Source organism: Rhea americana, unplaced genomic scaffold, assembly GCF_003343005.1.
Source record: "Rhea americana isolate MKP2758 unplaced genomic scaffold, rheAme1 scaffold_10, whole genome shotgun sequence".
In the NCBI taxonomy this organism is placed as follows: domain Eukaryota; kingdom Metazoa; phylum Chordata; class Aves; order Rheiformes; family Rheidae; genus Rhea; species Rhea americana.
This window is the reverse complement of record NW_028185039.1, coordinates 5,044,228-5,068,591: the sequence shown is the minus strand read 5'-3', so window position 1 is coordinate 5,068,591 and position 24,364 is coordinate 5,044,228. Positions and strand designations below refer to the sequence as shown.

Below are 24,364 nucleotides of genomic sequence, written 5' to 3'. Positions count from 1 at the left end.
CTTCTTTTGACGTTATTGAGTAAGCTATGATGTTGGGTTTCCTTGTAGTTCTGAAGCTTATTGTTATTTGCATTTGTCTTAGTTTCAAGATCTGTATAACTAGAATTTGCTTTTTTTCAGTCATCCTTGCTGAGGCATTGCAGGTAAAGGACTTGAAGCAACTTGATACYAGGACAAAGTGCTAGTTAAGCAAAGCATTCTTGTTTGATTTTCTAAATGAGGATTAGTGGCTATAGCAGGGAATTATTCAAACAGGGATGGATGAATCTATCTAGAATATTTCATTAAGGCTGTTGGTTTGTGATGTGAAGGCACTTATTTTTCTGGACTTGATCCAGAAGCACTGATCTGCAGTGCTTGGAATTTCCTGTTCCGTACCATTACAAGGTGAAGGAAGTGTGCGCTTAATGATTTAAATTGCAAGCACCCACTCTCTACTTATCCTGTAACTTATTTACATATGGATCTTAAACCCATCTAACCAAAGAGCTTCTCAGTCTTCAGATGATTTTGTGTCCTTATCTCTGTTATCCAGAGGGGGAACACAAGGTTTGTCCAGTTGCTTGCTGAAAACCAAAATAGTCATCTGACAAATGGACACTACTCTGTAAAGGCAAGATTTGTTGAGCTCCTGCTATTTGTCTGTCCTTCAYAAATGACCTTTTTTCTCCTGCTAAGACTTCTTTCATACATTTAAAAATAAAACCCAAAACAGCAACAAAAAACAAAAAACGGAAACTTTTTATAAGGGAAGATTATATTAAACTTTATAGCTCTTCCTACTTATTGTATTCCATTGTAGGTCAAAGAGAGGGAAGAGATCATTTAGCTTGAATATGACTTGTCTCGGTCTCTCTCATAAGCTATAACTGGTCAGAAATTTATGAAATGTCAGTACATTGGACCCAAGACTGTAGCTACAGTGTGTGCATCTGATTTGATAGGAAGAGTTTCTCAGAATCTTTAGATTTGGGATGGAGGAAGTGGGTGGATTGATATGCCAGTGGTACAGCCTTGGTATGCCACTTGTACACCCTTAGCATGTCGGCATTTATACACTTCCATCCCACCCTGCAGCATATACCAGATAGCATGATAAAATTTGGGTAACCACAGCCACGATCAAGAAATGTACAGGTTATCCATGTTCAGACTCTAAATGCCGTTCAAGGTTTGGAATTGAATGTTCTCAGGCAGCAAGGGAAAAATGGCTAGGTTTTTCAAGAATAAGTGCAAAGATTTGAGTTTGTCCCACCATGCATGGGGAATTTATTTAAAATCCCCCAGACTTTGGAGATGGAGAGAGAACATTTTTCTACCGGTTACTATGACCTGGACTCCACGTCATACTATAAATCTCCCTATGGATTTTCATAGAAATTCTGGGCTGAAGTGCGTCATAAGACTCGAAGGAAATCAGATAATGGTTGAGTCACTTGGTTCTGTCTGGGGCTCATTTGAGTGTCTTAGCGTGCCTTCATGGATATACTTGAGCTCTTTAAAAGGAGTAAGCAAAAGAAGTAATGAATGTGCTTTAAAGTCATGTTGATCTGGTTTCTTTGGGTTGGTTTTTTTGTTTGTTTGTTTTGTTTTGTTTTGTTTTTTCTGATTGGATGCACTTTCATTGAGTTGATTGATGTTTCCTACCAGAACAGCTTGCTTCTGGGTAATGCTGATTGTACAGAACTCCACAGTCCATGAAGATAGCCATTTTCTCTGCATTTTGAATGAAGATCAGGTAAGCTTGCAAGCTGGTTAGGTCAGTGCTCAGCTTTACAGCTTCCTTGCTGGCAGGCTGCCTGCCTAGCTTTCTGGATGGCTGAGTCTTCAGTGACAGAGTTGGGTCCCTGGGAAACCAGTTGAGAAATGGAAAAATCTAATTTTGCTTCCTCTTCAAAGAGGGTTGCCTAAGAAATTTCCTCTTCTGGAAAAAAAGATATGTRTTTCTTTTTTTAGCTTTTCATTACAATTTGAAATGTGAAACATTTTCATAGAGAGAAAGTTAGTCTTCCAGGCATCTCTTCGCAGTAGATAGTCATTATCTTTTTTGAGAATTGAGTTTCCATGTTTTTGAGTGGAGCATAAGAACAGAATGTGCTAATTCTTAAACACTTTATATGAAACTTCAGATTTATTGTAAGCTAGTTCCCAAARGATCATGGAGTGCTAAATGGTTTCTGTCAAATAAAATTTACCTCTTTCAGGAGAAAAAGCTTCCCAAGTTTTTTCGTGTGAAAACCTTAGGTTCCTAGGTGATTGCCAGTTTTCTTTGGGGATAAAGGTCTGCTAATTCCTTGTCTGAATAGGTGAGAATTTTTGGTCCTTCTCCATAGGTAGGAGATTGCCAGAAAAACACGTGTCACCTAGGAAAAGCTATGTTTATAGTTTCTTGTTGGCAGGAATCTCATTCCATTGTTTACACAAGGGATCGCTGATCACAGTAGATATTCAAGTTGCTTGGTATATTTTTGGAGTTTTTTTTTTTTAACTGAATATTTACTGAAGACATGTGCCTAGTTATAACATACTTCATCATGATATAACGTGCAAGAAAGCATAGACAATTTGCTCATTAAAATATAAGAGTTTTAATTCAATCATTTATGTTTATATGAAAATCTCTTTACAGTATGCAAAAATTGGGTAATGTTCTACAATTGTATGTCAGCCTGCAAGATTTCAGACTACTTTCCAAGGTCTTTTGTTGTGTAAATAACACAATAATAATTTCTTAAGGGATCATATTGGCATAATGAGAAGATTTTGGCAAGCACTCAGAAACTAGACACTCTACAATTGTCCATCTTGAAGATAATTTCACTCGTGTCATACTTTCTTTACTGCAACGGAAACAAGAAATAAAATTCAATGCAGAAAAAATATTTAGTGAGACTGTACTGTTTAATGAGCTGCAGCCCTGCTTTTCTAGAAGTGGAGATAAAAGCAGAGGCTGATGGATTTTGCCAAATCTACCCTTTTTCTTTTTTTCTTTTTTTTTTCCCCTATATTGTTGAAGAGGTTTCCAGCTGATCAAATTTGGCACAGTGTCTTTAAWAACAACACTAAAAATTGTTTCCTTTTTAATTTTTGGTAGGACTCTTGATTGACTACACAAACTGCCTATTAATTTGGATTCTTTTTCTCTAACACAAGATTCCCTTTTTGCCAGCTTATCTGGACRCTTTCATTCCTGATGATAATATTAAACTCTGCCCAAGTCTGGTTTGCTTAAGGCTAAAATGGAGCTTTTTGTACCAAATAAAGCTAAAAATAAACCTCTTTACGCGATCAAGACATTAAGTCTTTAGACCAGCCCTTGTTAAGAGCAGGTCTCTGAATAAGGCCAGCTCTGTGTATAGCAGTGGTCCATTGGGTCCTGTGTTCACAACTGAGACTTAGAGATGATGCTACTAGTAAGAAAGTGGACAGGCTTCAYCACCTCTTTGGGCTCAGAATCACAGTGCTCCGAGAAAATCTGTGTGTTTGGCTTTTCCTGTATGAAGAGGCATGCTTCTAAACCTGGCTTGGCTTCTTTGTCAGTACTGGGGAAGTGTACATACTGCGCTCCAGTTCTTTAGTTTTAGATAGAACTAGGACCCTAATTTTCTGACAGTAAATAGAATAAAATCAGAGCTTGAAGCTAGAACCATTTCCCATTTGTAGTGTTTAATTTTACTTTTTTAGCAAGCCTTAGAAGATTAGCAAATCTTCTGTCAAATGAAGATGCTGAAGTGAAGTTTCATTTTTTTTTTTTTTTTCATTTTGTATGTTTGTGCAACTGATTTGTAATTAGGTCAAAAATTAATCTTTCCGTGAACGTATTATTGAAGCAGTGGAGGCAAAAATAGGGAAGATTTCTTCCCCCAAACCAAAGACGCGTCATGTCATATCATTACAATGAAGCCTTTGAAAATCCAGACTACCAATTCTCYGAAACTCTGGAAATGGACAGAGGGTAAGTTTGTATAATTTTACTGTTGTGACTATTCCATAGCAAATGGAATTCTGTATTTATAATGCAGAAGTTTTTTTTTGTTTGTTTTTTTTCCCCATCTCCACAGTTTTAATTTGAGAAATTCTTTTAATTCCTCCTTTATGCTTCCATTCTCGGATAAAGATTTTTAAAGCTGTGCATCAGGAAGCTGGTGTTCAAGAGAAATGTTTGCTTTTTACATGTTATATGAATTTACCAGTTAAATGTATTTTAGAATTTATGTCATAAACATCATGGGTATATTTCTGTTCCAATAGTTTTYACAATGTGTCATAACCTTGGATATCCTCATTTTCCAAATGCATAATGCATATTTAAGTAGACTTCATATTGATTTCAGGTGGAGAAAGGTTTTAGTCTTTCTAATTCAGATGATGATCAAATCAGAATTATGATAGCAGAGTTCTAGATACAAGTCTGAGTTTGTTTTATATTACACTCAAACTTGATGATAAAAGGTAACAATTTATTAAGACTATCTCTTCAAAGATAAATATATCTATTGTCTCTCTGGCACTCAGGGCTTTCCTTTTTGTTGCTCTTACAGGAGGAATTCTCAAAAGTATCAGTTCTCTCACCAAAACCCCTACAATTCTTCACCAAATGGTTCCTACAGAGAGCACAGTGGAAGAGGACAGAATTATCCTCCAGACATACCAATGACCTCCATGAGACATGGCTCTGAATACAGCCAAAGTTTACCAAGAGTAGCTGCTTTAAGCAGAAGTTCACATGGAAATTGCCAAGGTATGTAATTTCTCATATAAACAGCTTATAGAAACACTGAACCAAGTAACTGACCACCCTGTATTGAGGGAGTCCTATAGTTCTGGAAGACTTAAGTCTCTGTATATCTTTGTATCTGGTGGCAGTGGTTTTTCCTTCCCTTTTTTCTTAAGCAGAATTCGGATGTTACATTAGCAGGTCAGTTGAGAAAAGTAAACACAGACTTTTGTGGGCTGCATAATTCATTGACTACTAAAATGCACATTGGAACAAGGTATAGGATTTTTGTTTTGGAATATATTGCTCTGTTTGCAGTAGAGCTGTATTTAATTAACAAGTCTGATGTTTAGTGTTTGTAAATAATCCATAGTAGCAGAAGACTTTCTGTATAATTCTGATTGTCTTCAACAGACAATCTTTCCTTTGAGCCTGAGGAAGAACTGGCATACAGCACACCTTCTACTTTCCACCCACTGGATCATCCYTCTACCCGCAGGCTTTCCAGTGCGTCTGAAGGTAAGACATAAAATTTGTGGTGAATTGGAATATTGAATGTCAGCCTCACTCCMACCCCCCAGAATAATAATCATTTTAAAGCCTTCCAGTTTAGGTATGAAGTTCTTAATGTAATAGAATTTATGCTTTATGAGTCCTCTTATTTTACCATCCTGCATCATTGTAGCTGAATTTTTCAACATCGGGAAAGAGAGTGGATTTCCAGTGTAATTGACTAGAGGATAAGTGTCTAGGTGATGTAGGTCCAAGAAGTGTCTCTACAAGCAGACACAGATGATTTTCTGATTCCTTTAAATTGCTACAAAGAAAGTTGGCTCAAAACAGAAATGATACTAAGTTTGGGGGACCAACTGACCTAAACAATGCATCTGGTGAAGATCTGCAATGTGAGCATTAACTAACAGATACATCACACCACTGAGGCCACATAAACTACAGCGCTCCAGTTCAGAAGGAGGATGTAATGTTGAGCAGATTGGCCATTAGCTTACCAGAAAGAAGAGGCAAAGAAAACTGTGGTCAAACTCATCTTTTTCATATCTGGGAGGTGGATGCTTTGGGATACAGTCACTAGTGTTTGAATAATGGCATGAAAGAAGGTTGATGCATTGAGTGCTGTGGGAATAGCTGTGGGTTGGCCCCAGGGCCTAGGTATCTGTACTTACTAAGCAGTGCGTGTTGTTCAGTTAGCTGTGTTCAGAGATGCAACAGAAGACGAACTGATAAGACCTTCATGACATCTTGGAGCCTTTCTGAAACAGACCAAGCATACAAAGAAGGTGGGAGTTTAGAGAAATGGTTCAACATTTATGTAGCATCTTGCACAAGGATGATGTGGTTGATACTGTTCTTAGTTTATTTTCAGAATTGTGTATACAACCTTGCTGTTATGTGAACAMCTTGGCTTGTCTTAACACAAGTAATGCATCTTTTATATTCTGCTAGCATGCAGAAATTCCACAGTAAGTGAAGCACAGTACCATGCTAATATATGCTAACTTGTAGAAAGAAATGCTAAACTATTAGGATTTGCTTGGCCAACTAATGAATCATCTTCAGCTGCTGTATATCTGGAATTAGCATCAAATTCCAACTATATAAAGACAGCTTTATAGTCAAGTAATACAGTTTTGGCTAATTCATACTTAGCACTAAGTTTGGGTGCTAACATCAACTAAGATTATAGAATAAATAAAACAAAAGTTTAGCTTTCTAGTTAATATGCAATGTCTTAGAAATATAACTATTAAGCAGTGAATAAACGATATACCAGACTTCTTGATTTTCAGTATTTTATTTTCCTTTATATTGCAGCTGTCTGTATTAGCACTATACCAGCAATGGGCAAGAGTGATATATGTGTTTTTCAGCATTCGATATTGTGCTACGTCCATGAATCTGYATTAGAGGACTGATGATACTAGGGATATTCAGAGGAGAATTATTAAGTTTCAGAACTTATTGCACTTTGGTAGTAGTGAAAATGGGAAATGTTATTATATCCATTTAAGACTTTGTATAAGAACTAATGTATTATTATTATCCCAAATTTTGGATTTTTAATACTTTTTGTTCAGAAGCAAAGTTAGTTGGAAATCTTGTAAGCATGTCTACCCATGAAAGGATTAAAGCAATCCAGAAGATGCCAGAGACGATGAAAAAAAAGAGAGAGATCAGGTAATTTTCTGTTCAGTTTTACAGGCACTATAATTTTGGCATCTGGTTACCAAATGTGGATGTTTGCCTACTGCTCAGCCTTGGTTGGTCACTTTGAGCATGAAAGAACTGAAATTACTTTTTTAATGTGCTTTTCAAAAAGTAACATCTTTCAGGGAAAAATAATTTTAACTGAAAAATTCATTTTTAACTGAAAAAYTCAAAGTTCATTGTCCTTTCTGTGGATGCCTTGCTATTCTGTTTTATATTATCATGAGAGATATTGTTGTGAAGGATGACTTTTTTTTCGCCAAAAGAAACTTAAATGTTGGACATTGAAAATGGAAAAGAGGCCACATTTTCTGAGCTGTTGCTTTGTTCATCACAGAATATATTTAAATCTATTCCCAACAATAAGTTAGTTGAGGGTTTAGAACATGCTGTCATGGCTCAACTTGTAATGGACAAGGGCCGTGGTATCAACTAATAGAAGATCGGTTAGAGCGATCTCCCTATTTCATTATTTTTCTGCTGTTCATAAGCACATGTATCACACTGTATTTGCAGCAGCTTCTTTGACTTCTTGCTTTAAGTACAGCCCTGACTATAATGCTTGTCAGCTGCTGCCCTGCTCTTCCACAGGAATAAAGTTCTTAAAGAAATAACAAAAAAATCAGGGAGCCGCAGAAATCAATTCAACTGCTGTACACAGTGTCTGCGCAGAATGGCAGTGGTAAGTGTCACGCATTTCTGTCAATCACAGTAGAGTAAACAACTTTAGCTACAGTGTCGTTACCATCTCCTGAGGTCTTTGGTATCCTGCTTCATGTTGCTTACAAAAGAAGCAGTTAATTGCTGCAGTAATGACTTGCGTTATGGTAGCACTTAGGAACACCAGCTAAGCATCCTACAGCACATGTAGTGGGAGAGATGTCTTCCTGTCATCAAAACATAAATGTAAAAGATGTCAGGCTGTATTATGTGAATTTGAGTCCTGTGTAAGGCTGCTTGTGGAGATTCATTCTCTTTCTCCTCTCTTGCTCTTTAGTCATATCGACGATTTAGGAATAGCTTGTCAGAATACTTTCACCTACTGCAATTATGGCACAAGACTCTGAAGATCGTTGGTGGCAAGTTTGGAACCAGTGTTCTTTCTTACTTTGTTTTCTTGAAGTGGCTGCTTACTTTCAACATCTTCTCATTCCTCATAAACTTCAGTTTCATAACAGTCCCTCAGTTTGTTGCAGCAGAACCGAATAATCTTTCATTCTCGGGTCTGGAACTGATCACTGGAGCTGTAAGTATGTAACAGCAGATTTATGCTATCATTGTGTGCAAGCAGTTATACTTTAAAAATCCTTGATAGAGTTAAAAAGGAATTATTTCTTCTTAAAGGATGGAGTTAGATTTTTATATTACTAGAAAATATTTAGTGCACATTTGGGAAAAGGAACTGTTACAAACATTGGCCCAGAGTGAGATGAATGGATCTCATTCTGATGCATATGTCATCCTGTCATCCTGAACGCTGTGTTCAACAGTGTTTCAGAAATTCTTTAATCAGTCTCTGAGAATGCAGTGGAAGAACTTGAAGGAGCTTAAAGCCAGGCCTTCCTGAAACAGTCTTCAACAGAACATTTTTACCTATGCTAATTTTCCTCTGAAAATATAGTGCAAATTTCTGTGAACTTGGCTTGTTTCTTAAGCTTTGTTCCCACAAGGAGCGCACAGATCTCTGCAAGCCATTGAACTCACTGTGGCCTGTGAACAGGTGGATCTTTTCACTGTGTGTCAAGACCTTTATACTCAGGGAATAAAGTCCCAAACTTTTTTTAAAGGAGGATTTTTGTACTGCTCTAATTCTACTAGTATTTATCAACTGAGTGATCTGAAAAGAAGACTCATTATCTTTTTTCCTCTTTTGACTGTGGTAAAAATTATGTCAATTTTACTCATGTTAAGGGATTTATCCACTTAATAAACAGAACACTAGTCTTTTTAGTGCTTAGTTGAGAGCTTTTTAAAAAGTAAATGTGTGAGCTTTTCCCATGTAGAATTGCTTTTAAAGTGTTGCATTCTATAGTAATGCTGTTTACCTTTGCAAAGAAATGCCGCCATTGCAAGAGTTCAACTTAYAGTAATTCAAGTGATAAATGTTGCATATTTCCTTCTTGTGTCCATCATAGTTGTTACAGTCTGTCACTGCAGCCTAAGAAAGAAGTAATTACAGTTTTCCCTCTTCAGAAATTTTCGGAGAAGATCAAATCCTGCAAATATGTTTAGTGCTCACCACCATCCCACATGAATTTTACAAGGATAAGAGTCATTATATGCCTCAAGAAGCCCTCAAAACTATGGAAGATTTTAGTAAATAGAAGAAGAATAAAAGGCCTGATACTGAGAAATTTTATCACAACAGTGATTTCACAGCAGGGAATGGGACTGCTCCCATTTCCGTGAACTGGGCTTCAGATGATGGTACTTCATGCCATATGCAGCTGACAAATGTTCTGAATGATGTCCATATCTTTTCAGGGTTATTTTCAAGAAACAGTGCTCTACTATGGCTTTTACACCAATGCTACAATCAGTAAGACAGAAAATGGTGCATCCTACAACATGCAGCTGGCCTATATTTTCACTGTTGGAATTTATTTTGTTATCTGTTTGTTTAGTTTAGTGTTCAGGTAAGCTGTACGTTCCTATTTCACTTGCTAAGTAAAATGGTGAGTAGTAGTAACTATGGGATGCTTTGACCTGAGTATCTTTTTGCAAGTCATTATTTCCACTTCTAGAATTTAAGTGGAAGATTCTGCTCAAAAGGCAGTGTCTGACATCAAACTTTTATTGGATGGATGAAGAATAACTGCAGAACAGAAAGGGCCATGCAGATAATCTTAGTTCAGACTAACGAATATCATGACCCCTCTTTTGTAAGCTGTTGCTTCTAATATCTTCTGGCATTAACATGGCCTTCCAAAGGCAAACATTGCCACAGCAACTCGGAGAAAGAAATGTAAAAGAGTTGCTTCTTAAATTAAAACTTACTTTCCATGTCTTCTATGTGAGATGCTCTGACGTAGGTCCATTAGCAAAGGGGAGGGGTGGTAAGACAAATCCCCTTTCTTGTCTTGCTGTAAAGGCTTGGTGTATTTCTCCATTACCTATCTCACAAATTTAATTTTCATTGCAGCATGGCAAAATACTTTCGCAAGAACTTCATTAACCCTCAGACACACTCTGGAAATGCTAGCAAACTTCTTTGCACTTGGGATTTTAATATAACTAATGAAAAAGCTGTGAAGCTGAAGCAAAAGAACCTCAGCACACAAATAAAGGTACAGAACAAGGAGGCTGGTTTGTGTGTACAAATAAGCCTCTGACAGAATGACTCAGACATGCTAGTCCTGTTCATACTAGACTTAAATCTTCCTGATTAAGTTTGATTTTTTTGAACTCCTGGACTTGACTTTGCAAATTGTTTTTCTTCTCTTTAAGCTACATATAAATATTTGTATTTATTTGTTCTATTCTATGAATCTATGTGACTATTAAATATTTGCCAGAGTATTTTTTTTCTGCTACTTTTTTCTTGCTCTTTAACTATTTCATAAACAGAAGGCAGAATTGTGATCTTAGCTATGAAATATAGTGCAACTGTTGAGAAACAACTTTTAGGGTAGGAATACAAAATTGTCGGTAAATGTTCCCAAGTTATTACTGCACTCATCTTTTAAAGAAATTATCTTTGCTTCAGTACTTTCCTTCAAGTACTTTAAATAGGTTTTGCTTTATGCTATTGGCTGAGGAATTCTGAGCATTTGTTTCCTTGCAGGAAGCCCTCTTTGAAGTAAACCAAGAAGTTCTGAAATTTTCTTTTAAGGAAAGAGTTATTCATGTTACTATTCATCTTGCTTCTTGGGTTGCTTCCCTGGGAACTGCAGTAGCTGCTTGTGCCGGTGTTTACTTCCTCTCCATTAATAATCTAGAGGTGAGCATGGATTTTGCAGTCTTTTTTTTTTTTTTTTTTTTTTTCACATGGATATCTTAGACTGAATGTAAGCAGTGGACTGTTCACAACTAAGACAGTAGGGAAGCATAGCTGTTGTTTCTGCTGATACACACAAGCTCTGCTGTACCTAAAAAGCTGCTTTGGAAAGATGCACACTACTGGGAACTGTGGAAAGACTGTAGGATCTGAGAGGTCTGAGCACATTCCCCCTGCACCAGAGGTCTGACTGCCTGGCCTTATGGCCAATTTAGAGATAGTGCAGCTGGTGGTCTTGAAAGAAAGAGCTAGAAGATGCCTCTGCAAGTCCTGCCCTTCTGCTTAAGAGCTGCCTTTAAGATGAGGCTTAAAAGCCTCTTGTCCTTGGTCCCCAGCTGAGCTACACTGCAGCTATGCTGCAACCAGGCCCATGCCTGGCCAAATGCCCCGTTAATCCAGATGCTGTCCCCCAGACTTGGCTTCCTGGCTTGACCTTGGATCTGCCCCATCACTATGGACTCGTCTGGTAATCTGAACTGTTGGCTGAACCTGGTTACAGTCACAGTACCTGCTCCATTTGCCTTACTCAAGTGCTGGAGGACTCCTCCTGTGTCAGAGAGGGCGCTGCCTCTGTGTTGCTTACCATGCCTGACTCCCAGCTCACCTTCCCTTGTGGAGCAGCCTGGTTGTGCTGGTTTCTGGCAGTGCCTCACGCTGCCAGAGGTCACTACGCACCCTGATCTCCAACCTGTGCCTGGCTGGCACAACCGCTCTAGTAGCTGCTCCCTATCCCAGCTTAGGTTCGATGATCTAGTATAGCTTTTATGCTTATAATAGAAGGTTTTACTAATGTGGATGCTCTGAATGACACAGCAGACACTGCAACAGCTCTGAGGGAGCATCTGTGGGTGGATTAGGAGCAATAACTATTTCATCGAGATCAGCACTAACTGAAGGATTGGGGACCTCACCCAGAAAGGCAATCCTTTATTTTATGTAGTACAAGAACTTTAGCAAAAGACATGCCCTTTGGATCTCTTCAATCTAGTGCAGAGGGGGAGGGTAAGATGGAGTACAGGAAACATGGTGAGCCTAGCACAGCACAGCCTGTCAGGTTGATCAGTTCCATGTAGATGTAACATTACTATTGAGAAAATAAGGAAAGATTGATTATACAGGAACAGAGCCTTCTATTCCCTGCAACAAATGCTTAAATGTGTCCTGAGATAAGACGTTGCCTTGTAATTGCATTGAAACGTTCGTTTGATAGCAATGTGTTCATGTGTTACGGACTTTTCAACTTCTGTCAAAACCATCGTTGTTATATGAGGTATCGAGACGACAGCAAAATCCCTAGGAGTGGGGAGAGAATGCAGTCAGGGCTCTGATAAAGACTTAGGTCTAATTTGAATTTTATTTATATTATTTCATTGATACTACAGAGCAGAATAATGAGATGGTGAGGAAGTTTCTTTCCATACGATCATTTGCCCAGCCTGGGGTACCAGTCCACTTCAGATCTGCTGACACTGCTCCCTATATTTGTATAAGACAGGGGAAAGAGAAGGGTATTCTGCTGCAAAACATGGGCCCATAGAAGTGGTAGTCTCCAATGAGCAAGTTATGCCTCTCCAAGAAAATATAAGGAGGTGTGTCCTCTGTGGACACAATTTGAGGTAGTATTTTACTTGAGACTCTAATTTTTTTGTTGTCGTTGTTCTGTTTTTTCTCCTCTCAAAGCTGTTCACCAAAGAGCATAAAAATGACCTGGAGAGCCAAGCTGCCATGTTGGTGCTACCCATTGTTGCCTCTCTCCTCAACGCATTCATCCCGTTCTTCTACTCATGGCTTGGACTCCTGGAGAAATTTCAGAATCCCAAACACCAGATATATGTCACTATTACTAGGTACTGTTGCTACCTCCTCTTAGTGCTTTTTGCCTGAAGTTGATTGACTCTTCTTTTGGACAGATGACTGTCTAGATGGCATTGGCAGGCAGTGGTGAGCAATGGAGCAGAAGAATTTGTCTTCTCCAGAGTTTTGTACACTCCGCCCTCCGTGTTCTGTTTGTCAACTGTCAGTCTGCTGGAGTGTCTCATCTTATTTCCCTCCCAGTTATGCATACTGCAACACTTGGCTTGGCTTTGTTTGTAGCTTCCGTAGATGTCTACTGTGTTGTAGGTGGTCACCGGGGGAAAGGAAGGAGAGCTGAGAGAGAAGGTCTTGCTTCACCACAGATGCCCAGATCTAACAGTATAACCCCCAGTGCTTCTCAGGCCTTCCTCCCACGTGAAGCTCACACATCCAGTCAGCAGTCTGCTTAGTGGGTACCTGAGCCAAGGTTGTCATGGCCAGGTCCTTTTCTGCCAGGACAGTAGAATAATGCTGCACCTGAGCTCTAAGGAGAGCTCCTATTAGTCCTGGCACTGTGCAGTACTATTGTTACTATAAAAGGAGGTAATAATGCGTGACCTGTGGTCATTCTGCCACCATTCCTTTCAATAAGCTTATGAGCCAGCTGTCAGTGCAGTTACTGTTACTTTTTCTTTCTAGAAATATCATCCTGAAAATATCAATTGTTGGAATACTGTGCTACTACTGGCTTAACATTGTGGCTGCATCAGAGTCGCAGGTAAAGTTTCAGAAATACAAATCTTTGACTTAAAATATCAGGTCAGGAACCACTTTGATAATAGGCTTGCTCCAGCAAAGCAAAATATTTGCAGTCTCTTGTACAACTGAATTTGCCATCCCAACATTTCTCTATTAGAATCTCTAGAGAAATGAGCTGTGTGGGTTTTTTTTTTTTTTTTTTTTTTTTTTTTTTTTTTTTGCATTTTTTTTTTTGGTTTCCTTTTTCAAAGTGTTGGGAAACTCTGGTTGGCCAAGATATCTATCGTCTTGTTCTGGTTGACTTCATATTCTGTTTACTTGGCTGTTTCTTTGGAGAATTTGTACGAAGGTAAGTATTTTTTTTTWATTTTGTTTTTGTTCATAAAGGTTGGTGACAGAGATGTGGTCCTTCCTTTCCAATGTGAGAAAAGTACAGCAGAAGCACATTTGTGGCACAATTGATGCTTCCTTGGTTGTCTCCACGAGGCCTAGTCTCTGGGTGCCTGCCTTGGCTTTCTTTATCCTAGTTCCTTCTTAGGAGGAGGAGATCAGAGTACTGTTCTGCTCTCCAAACATGTCCTTTTTTCCTTTGGATGGAAACCAGGCATGGAGGGAAACCACAGTGTACTCTGGTAGATCTCCTGACTGGGGTGACAAAGGACCAGGAGTTGAGCCATGGGCAGAAAACACTGCTTTTCTGTATATGCACAGAAACACTACTAGTTTTCCTCAGTGTGCCCCTCTGTAATTGTTATCTATTAGTTATATTGCTTTACAGAGTGCACTCAAGTTTAAAATCTTCTTTTAACAAGCCTTGATAAGGATGTAATATGACTTGCAAGTGTAGATTTCTGTACCATGGTATGTAGGGAAGTATTTTAACTGATATGAATTCAGCTAAGTGAATAAGCAAAAAGTCATTTACTTCTGAGATCTGCTAGGTGTTCCTTTCTGCTGCCAGGTATTATTTATGACTTGAGATAGTAGAGTGCTAAGTGTTTGTGAGCATTTAGAGTTCCCAGCAATAGCTCTGTGGGAAGTCCATGACTGTTTGCCTTTTGCATGAAACAATCACTGAATTGGTTTACAAGTTTGAACTTCTTAAGTTTTATGTTAATTAAACAACAAACAACATTGAGAAAACCTTGAAGACCTTCCCTGTACAGTTCTTACCTTTGATCTTTCTGTGTCCTCATGTTATTCAGATAGGAAGCCAACTCCCAGCAAAAGGTCGCAGTACCAAACTGCAGTGTCAGCAGTGATAAATGTCATCCTGTAGGAGCTGTGGGAAAGCACCAGACTTACGGCCATAAAAGATTAAAAGTACAGTTGTTTGTGTTCAGAGACACCACCAACATGCTCCGCCCAGAAACCTTGTTGGTGATGCAGCTGACCAGATGGTACAAAGTCCAGTATTCAAGGCAAGATGGGAAAAGCTTTCCTCATATTGACACAAAAAAAAAATAAAAAAAAAAAAAAAAAAAAAAAAGAGGAGAAAGTGAATCTAGCTCAGAGGAAATAAGGTGGTAAAATGAGACTGTTTGTCCTCAGCAGGAATCCTCTGGGTACTTGCTTACCTGTCTGTGTCTGAGCTACTTGGGACTTTTCTTAGTTTGAAGTAGAGCATACTTCAGGATATGTTAAGAATATCATTCTATGAGATTTTTGATTGAGGCTGAGATTTTTCAGGACTTAGAAACTGAAAAGCTGTTACAGTTTTGTACTGAGGTAACTTGCAGTTTCAGTTGTTTAACCTGGAAAGTATGTTTATATTTAATGTAAATATATATATATATATATATATATATATATACATTTTTTAAGTTGCATGAAAAATATCCTAGGTCTTATTTCATTATTTTACTGTTTAATTTTTGATTTGCTATCTAATCAACAAGCTGCAGCTGCTTTACATGACGTGTGGTTAACGAAGTCCCCTGGATAGTTTATCACAGATGCCTGTATTCATTAGGTTCTTTGCAGAGATTTCTGTAGAGGGTTTTATCACTTACTAAATGCTATTGTGTTTGATCTTTTTTTTTTTTTTTCTCTACCTCCCAAGAATTATTGGAACTACAGTCTGTGTAAGCCTGGGGGTGCCAGAATTTGATGTTGCACGAAATGTTTTAGATTTGATCTACGCACAGACTTTGACCTGGTAAGTGGTAGGTTTACAGCCAAAGCTTTGTTTGTACTAAGAGTACCACAGAATGTCTTGACTGGTGCTTTTATGGGTGCTTTGCATCATGGAGGAAAAAACAGGATAAATGCATGAGACAGTATATTAAGTATCTTTGTAAATATTGTGACTTGTCCATTTTCTGTGCAGGTAATAGCAATAACTGTATTCAGAATCCATGCAAATTAGTCTACCTCATGGCTGCCTACTCTAGGAGAAAGCTGTAGAATGAACATCCTGGAGTTTTGCTTACGTACCTACTGGAATGGTGTTCCTATTGAGATAGTTTCAGTATTAAACACTGGAAAAGCTTCCTTATTTCTTCCTTCCTTCCTTCTAAGAATGTGTATGTTATTTAAATTACAAGAGATTTTTGCAGATATGTGTGAAACTATATCCATATGTTTGGTTTGTAGTTGCATATTTTTGAAGGCTAACTTATTGATACAGGATCATTGTTAATATAACTACATCTACCAATAACTGAGCACTGACTATATATAAAGACAGGATGATATTTTCTGCTTTTAGTGCAGCAAGCACTGTGCAGTGAACACTGAAGATATAACCCTTTTTTTTTTTTTTTTTTTCCTGCTGAATCCTTTCTGGTAGGATTGGTATCTTCTTCTCGCCTCTGCTGCCTGGTATCCAGATGATATCATTTTCTATAGTATTTTATGTGAAAAAGGTAACAAGCTTTACATGCATTCTTCATAAAGAACTATGCTGCTTAGAGCATTTGGCATCTTAGCAGGAATGAATTGGTGTAGAGTGCTGGGCCTCATTGGAGGCTGTGAGATTTGGAGTTTAAGGGAGTTTTAGTGAAATTAAAGTCTGGGGAAATTAAGGGGGGTACATGTATGTGTACAGATACAGCCTGTCGATGGGACTTTGACTTTCTTACTCCCTCCTCTGCCCCCTCAGTAATCTAAATCTTAGCAAGAAGATTCAGCTAAAGATCTTGGTGGAATTTTCTTCTTTTCAGACTTCTTTTTTTCTAGTAGTGTGACCCAATGATAGATTATTTATTAGGGGGTTGAGTGGTTTGTAGTGTTGAATGTAGAACTGGAACAAAACTATAACTAGAGTCATTGATTCAAGCTTCCCGGAGCCCCCCAGCAGTGAAGCCATCAGGCCCTCACTTTGCCTCTTACTATTTGAAAGGCTGTACTTTTGAAGTTTTAAAAAACTACAGTGTATCTATCCAAGAACTTCTTTTATAAGAACGTGAAACAATGGTGTTCCAGCAGTTGCCTCCAGAAATTTTAGCAGGGTTGACTTAAACTCAATGGAAGTAGAAGGTAGCACCATTCCAAGACTGGGAGTACTTTCATCTCTTTAAAGGTCAGTCTGATGATGAATTGTCAGCCCCCTCGCAAGGTCTGGAGAGCTGCTCAAATGACAACGTTCTTCATCTTCCTGCTGTTCTTTCCGTCCCTCGTTGGAGCCCTCTCTGTCATTGCAGTCACTATCTGGAGGTATGGAAGAACACTGAAGTTCAGGTTTACCATGTTATGCATTGATCTGATACCAGGCAAAGGAGTCAGTGTTTTTCTATGTATAAAAGATAAATCTGTATTAACTGCCTATGAAAGGTTTCAAATGTTCGTGAAATGTTCTGTGTTCTCAAAACAAATCACTCTTATTTTGCAAGAATGTGGTTAATATAAGATGTATGGAAGCATAAGCTGTCCCATAAGAGAGTAGGAGGAGAAACAAAGATGCACTGAAGTTTTGGTTTTCTTTTTAGATGTCACAGCAAATTCTTTGATTTGGCTTTTCTCCTTCATCAAAGGTTTGTGTGACCTAGCCCATTTCTGGGCTTATTTGCATTATAAGCCATACTGGGTCTATGAGGGAGAAACACCTGTAAAAACTCAATTCAGTCACCTTCTGGATTATTTTCCAAACTTCAGAGGCTCTCCTTGCAGCAAGTACTGAGCAATAATGCAGCTTGGTTGTTGTCAATATTTTAAAGCTACGTTGTTTGTGTGTCTGTTCTTCTGTGGTCACAGTAATGAGTGCAACACCAATATCCCCCCCTTTTTTTTCTTGGTAATTCTCAACCACATGGTTTCAGTATTTAGCAAAACAGGTGGCTACATCTGAAAGCAGGGTGAATGATATACTTCAGAGCAAATATCTCCAGATGCCAAGTGGGAGTTTCAGATTCTCTGAACTGGTTCAGTCTCAAAGCAACAACATTTTRCTATCTCAGTTTGTCTGAAAACTCATTTTTGCTGAGGACTACCTTACTTCACTGCATCCTGTTGTTACTGAAAGCACATAGTGACTCAAGTTCTGGAAGGCAAGGTGGGATGATGGTTTTATTAAGGATCTATAATGCAACTTAGAAAGTTCAGATTTTCAAATTCCTGTAGCCTGTGCTATGTTGTTACTTGTAGGTTATTACATTTAGACTTGTTACATTTAGGTCAAGATTGCCTTTTAAAGGACTGGTACTGTTCCATTGCATTAGGGTCTCTTATCTCTGACTGCATGAGCTGGACTGGGTGCTTTATGGGCAAAATGTCACCCAAGTAAAAAACAAAAACAAAACAAAAAAACAAACAAAAAAAAAACAGCAACAAAAAGAGCAGACATAGATGATGGAAGTTCCCTAAGGCTCAAAAGAGACCAGAGGTCTATAGCAAACTAAGGAGCATCTTGGTGTGCAGATTGTTTAACTAAATCAGTGGTTGGTACCTGAAGCTTTTAATGTCTATTTTCTCATACTTTCAGGTTAAAACCTTCAAAAGAATGTGGTCCTTTCAGGGGTTTATCTTCTATGTATGCTGCAATCTCTGAATGGATAGAAATACTGAAAAATTACCCTGGCTCAAAATGGGTAGTATGGATCTACCAAAACTTTTTTCAGAGTGAACTATTCTTCTTCATCCTCTCTATCTTTCTTCTGTAAGTACCTGCTAATCAAAAGCACTGAGGAAGAACCTGAAGGGGAAAGCTGGCTGTCATAGGCATTCTCTGCAGTGAAATTGTAGAGTATGTCTTAAAACATCAGAGTTAATATATTAGAAATTCATGTATTTGAAGTACATGAAGTTATAAAAGCTGTTCCTTTCATATTAGGATCCCAAAGCTCTTTACAAACCAGCTTCATGCTAACCTGGGGAGACATTGTTTTTGACTGACTTCTTCTAGTTTGCTGATGCCAAGGCTTCCAGATCCTATTACCACTGGCGTGCTTAGCTTTAAGAACATCAGCAAACAGAAATGTGCTGCATACAATTGGCCAGATAAGTTGTGCCCCCCCCCCCCCCCGTGGTGAATGAATGAACAGAGAAAGGGCCAGCTTTCTCAAGCCTAGGTGATACCAGCTAGGTCTATACTAGAACCTTCCACCAAAAGGCAGAAGTTCAAGGGGTGCTCGCTTTGTCTTTTCTGACCACTTTCCAGCAGTTGAGTCATTTGTGGAGACGGTACCATGTAAAGAATATCTAAGCTATAGCGGGGACACTGCAGGGGAGGGCATGCTGCACACATGGTATATTGTAGCATATTAAAGTGAGCACACTGTGTGGGGGAATGCTAAGAAAGAGGCTGCAGTCTACTTCCAACTAATCTCAAGTAAATTCAAATACCATCTCCTGGACCAAAATAATTTCTTTTGGCAAAAACAGTATGTGCTTGTATGCATATGCGATATACACCCCCTAGGAGGGTTTGATGTTATAGATGTACTGCTTGATACTTCTAGCATAGGCTGGGTCTTGCACACCTAAGGATCAAATGCTGTTCTTGTAAAACAATAAAGTTTCCATTGACTACTAGTGGATCCAGGATTTGCCTGGAAGCAGTAAGTATTCGGTGTTATGATTTAAGGCTCATATGTCTAAGTAAACGATACAAGATGGGGTAAGAACAGTAGGTTCCTATATGTTATCAGAGATTCACCTTGTACTGTTGATCTACTTTAATTGTATTTGTGATCTTGAGTCAGAGCCCATAGATCTTTGCATTGTTCCTAGGAAAATATCTGAACTCATTTCATGTGTCTGCCATTCCATATGTAATGATACAGATAGATAGATAATTTAGTATATAAAATGCACAGGATAACTTTCCAGTTAGGCAATGAATGAGAGGAGATGCACATGGATATGAGTGCTCATCTTTTGGACTTTATTTTCTTCTTTAGAATTATTACTTATCTTTACTGGCAAATAATAGAAGGAAGAAAGACCATGGTCAAGCTCTTACGTAAGCAAATTATTAATGTAAGTTTGACTTTCAGAATTCTTGTTAAAATTTGACTTCTTTATTGATCGTATCATCCTCCTGTTGTGCAGTTGTAATATGCTTTTTCCTATGACTGTGGGGGAAAGTGAAAGCCCTCCCCAATAAGAATCATAGGGAAACTTAACTCACAAGCAAAAAGTTATTGAAAAATAATTTCACCTTCAAGCTATGCGACTGCAGCTTCCTTTGTAAGTACATTATTTTAGAATAAAAGGAATTTTAATGATTACTCTGGTCAGTGGTTACTCACAGACAGGCCTTGAGCATCTCTCAAGAATGATTAATGTGTTCTAGCTAATGATCAAATATCTCTTCACCATAGGCAGGAAAAGATAAAATGTTTTTACTTGAAAAACTATGGGCACTACAAATGGCAAAACAAAACCTATCTGTACCAAGAGGACAAGACCAGCAGGTCAGTTTGGTAGTTCAGATATGTTTTACTGTTTTATGTTTACTGTTTTAATTACTTGCTTGTTATGATTTTGTGGGATTTCTCTAGTTTTGCAAATGGGCAGTCATTTGGGATATGTCTGTATTAAAAACCTTACCTCAGTTGGTTGACTGCTGGTTAACTCCAGGCAGCTTACCAAAGTGATACTTTGGATATCCCATAGCTGCCTGCTCCAGACTAGGATTTAACCTGGGAAGGAGGTAGAGAGGTACTTACCCTCAATAGGTATTACTTATGATTACGAAACTGAAAAAAAAAAAAAAAAAATCCTGACCTAGGTGTAGTGATGGCCAGTAAAGGGTTCAGCCAGACTTGAGCCTTGCCTATATTAAGGAGGAGACTGTTTTCTTCCTGACTCCAGGTTTTCTTGGTGATTTTAGGTTTCTCTCCACTGTCTTTTCAGATGAATTAAACTGAGTGCTCCAACCTAACTCTGTTTTAAATCCCATCCAATGTTAAGATAGGCACGATTTCTAATCTCTTTAACTTGAATTTGTTTTTCATGTTATTACTGCCTGCTGAGCCAACAAATTAATGTTAAATTCTGCATATGTAGGTGCTGTGTGCTGTTTTCAGTTGAGTTGAGCAAAAAGTCTTTGACTCCCCTGGAGTGGGGGATCCCATGAAAAACAGTGTACCATTACTTTTCAACTGCTGTTTCTACTCTACTGTACACTTCCTCAGTGCCTTGTTAAAGCTTTGAAATAAGATAGGACTGTTTTTTCTTTTTTTTTTTTTTTTTTCCCTCACCCCCTTCAGGTTAGTCTCTGAAAAGTAGCAGGCCTGTATTTTGTCACATTCTGCTGCAAACTTATCCCTGCCTTGTTCCTAGCTGCTGCAGTCTCTAAACTCCTGTAGCAGGGAACAAGAACAAACACCTTTTTCCTCACAGATATCCTGCCTCTCCAGGCTCTCTCCCCCAAAGCCTTAGAAGACAAGGGAAACCAGCTGAAACAGCTGAAATAAGCAAAAATAAAAAATACTAAGACAAAAGTAGCCTCTTCCAGGCAGGAAGCTCCATGTATCCAAAATCAGACAGCCTAGACCAACAAGGCTACTTTTCATAGCATCCTGCCTTACTGTCRTGAGTCCTGCCCTTCCTGCACTAGCAGCACCTTATCTACTTCTGTTCCACCTGGTTATTTGTACATATGATCTTACGTTAACAGCTGAACTGTTTGTGTAACTCTTAACATGCCCAAGAGACCAGTCCGAGAATTAGAGGAGTTTYCAGCAGCAGAGTCTAAGAACAGGAGATTGAAAAGGGAAAACTGCAAATTTGTTTCTGTGTGGGTAACAAACCACCACCAAGTCCTTTCTGTCTTAGATCTGTCCTCCCCATACCTGAGTTCAGGGCTGTGGTATTACCTCACTAGGAGATAATCTAACAAAAGCTGTGTGCAGTTTGCAAAGTGGAGGTTGTGTCCCTGTGTCACCACGAGATGGAGGCCTAGACCGGACACAGCCTCTGCTGTCAGGCGGTCTCTGCTCTGAGCCTGACAGATGGCTTTTTGGCTTCTAGCAGCTGCTTGTGCACAACTCACACTAATAAATTCAGGTGCTCAGGAGCTGTTTCCTCTCCCTCCTCCCCCCCAGGACCCAACAAAAATTGCTTCACTTGGTGCTTCACAAGAGAAACTTGATTCTTTCTCCTTCCACTGCATACCAGGGCACTATACTCCTTGCTCCCATCCCAGGTTTAACAGTGGACTTCCAGATTACTGTAGGGGACTGATTCCTCAAGGCTTGATAACCTGTTCCAAAACAAAGACCTCTTCATGTGCTGTGGTCCCTGCACAGACTTTCTCTTATTATAATCAGCCAGGTACCCCCTTGACTTCTCCAGACTGTCTTCTCCATTGCAGTGACCATGATGTTCCTTCTAGTACCATCAAATTGTACAGTAACTGAGGAAGGAAGGAACCTCTGAAGGTCATATAGTCCAGCCTCCTCTCAAAGCAGAGCCAAGCAGATCAAGTTCTAATACCAAGAACTGCTCGGCTCCGAAGGAAACACTTTGTCATGCCTCAGCCCACACGGGTGTCCTTGGACTGTCCTGTGCTAGATAAACCTCTTCAGATTAAATGAAGGGACTTAACATCTTGAATTTATAAAGTAARGAGCATATTGAGGCATATGGTCCTCATGCTGCTTCAGTTTTTCTGTTGTTCTCTTTAAACCCAGATTGACTCAGGAAATGTAGAAATGTAGCAAAACTAGTTTAAAAAAAGACACACAAAATAAAATAAACAAAATTCCACCCATATGATTGATGTTGGATGACATGGTACTGGATGTCATTAATGCCATCCAATCTCTGAGTGAAAATAAATACATCTGATTGTAAGTGGGAAGTTTGAAGTGAATGAATACTTTCTTGTGCTAGGAAATTTTCAAATACTAGAGACCCTGGAGGCATTGTCCAGACCACAGACMGCTGGGACTTCTGAGGGGAGGAGGGTTTAATAAGCTACCAACTGTGGATATTCTTGTAGTTGTTAAGGTCTGATGGACCTAAAAGGAGGGGCCAAAATAATTGAATTGTGGATCTAGAAGAAAGGACATGTCTCTAAAACAAGGGGTAACAGCCTTGGATGTGGATACTAACCAAAAAGTCATGATTGGACGCCAGGATATATTACTAATGTCAGCTCTCTTTTAGACAAGCTCTGCTTCATACCACTCATCTGCGCAACCTGCCCAGCATGTGCCAAACTACCTAGAAAGGACGTTTGGCAGAAATCAAAATGCATCCTACGATGAGGTGAGATAGCTGAAGACGGAAGTCTCTGCATGATTTCCCTATATAGAACTGTGATCATGATAAGGACAATGAGCATATGTTGAACAAAGATAACATCCTATGTGTGGAAAAAATTTAAAAAGATTGTTTTGAATATAAAAATGTAACCAGAATATCTGTTGGAATACTCACATGCTTATAGGCCTGCTTAAGATCTGAAGAAAGGGTATGATTTTGTTACTGGTAACTGGTACTTTTTTAGATAACAGGCAGATGAGGAAAGCATACACCTAAATCTGACTGTGAATTCTGTTTTCAGTTTTCCTATTCTCCTGAGATCTTGGAGGGGATTGGCCTTCCACTCGGTAAGCAACAAATGCTAAACACAGAGAAAGCAACTCTCAGAAGTTCAACTCAGTAAAAATATTTGATTCAGGACAGATGCAGAATATAATAGCTTGATATAATAGACAAAATGTTATCATCTTGGCTAGAAGGAAAACAAAAAGAGTGGATTTCTAGGGCGAGTGTCTTCTAGCAGGGTATGCTTATTGGTAGCTTATTGTGATGGTGGTAATTAACTCCTGAAGTCTGATCACTAGCTTCTTCATACCAGAGCTGAATTGGGTTGGGAAAATGAGCCACTTTGCATTACGAGAGCAAGGAAGACAAGACCATTGCATCACATTAGATGTGTGCTTCACACCTTTGTGTGAATCCCAGCAGTGGTTATTAATGGTGTACAGTCCCTAGAACATCCTGTGTCCTACATAAAAACGGCTGGGGCATCTTGCATGGCAACTTCAATTCTTCCCAGTTCACACAAACATCTTCCTTCATTCTAAGTACTGGACAGATCAGACATTTAAATAGTGTGGGGCTTTAAACAGTGGGTGGTTATTATACCTGCACCTAGCAAGGTTAACATCACTTCCTTTGTGAAAAATAGATGCAGAGACATCTCGGCCAAGTAGCAGGACAGGGGTGTCGGAAGCACTGGCACTTGCTCTGCGTGCTAGACGAGAAGCTGAAAGAGAAGACAAAGATGATGACGAGGATTTTTGACCATCGCACAGAATGAACAAAGAATGTTGTTAACCATGGCCTGACGTTCTGCAGAAAGCAGTGTGGTTTTGCAGTAATGACTGAAAGAACCATTAAAATAATTTTGGAGATTTTTTTTCCCAAATGCAATAAAAATTTAAACAATACATTGCAAAATGCACTCTAATTGC

At 38.8% G+C, this 24,364-nt stretch overlaps 1 protein-coding gene across 1 annotated transcript; it reads left to right on the top strand.

The window, feature by feature from the left end:
• The first annotated feature begins 1,718 nt into the window (after window positions 1-1,718).
• Window positions 1,719-24,278, top strand: TMC5 (transmembrane channel like 5). Its single transcript, XM_085302406.1, has 23 exons — window positions 1,719-1,738; window positions 3,794-3,955; window positions 4,542-4,741; window positions 5,132-5,236; window positions 5,923-6,015; window positions 6,814-6,913; window positions 7,535-7,625; window positions 7,941-8,189; window positions 9,428-9,579; window positions 10,086-10,230; window positions 10,728-10,883; window positions 12,621-12,787; window positions 13,434-13,512; window positions 13,745-13,842; window positions 15,556-15,651; window positions 16,285-16,360; window positions 17,017-17,150; window positions 18,415-18,588; window positions 19,832-19,910; window positions 20,255-20,347; window positions 23,049-23,150; window positions 23,449-23,494; window positions 24,079-24,278. The coding sequence occupies exons 2-23, from the start codon at window positions 3,882-3,884 to the stop codon at window positions 24,192-24,194; spliced, it is 2,625 nt and encodes an 874-aa protein (XP_085158532.1). The 5' UTR covers window positions 1,719-1,738; window positions 3,794-3,881; the 3' UTR covers window positions 24,195-24,278.
• Window positions 24,279-24,364: the final 86 nt, after the last annotated feature.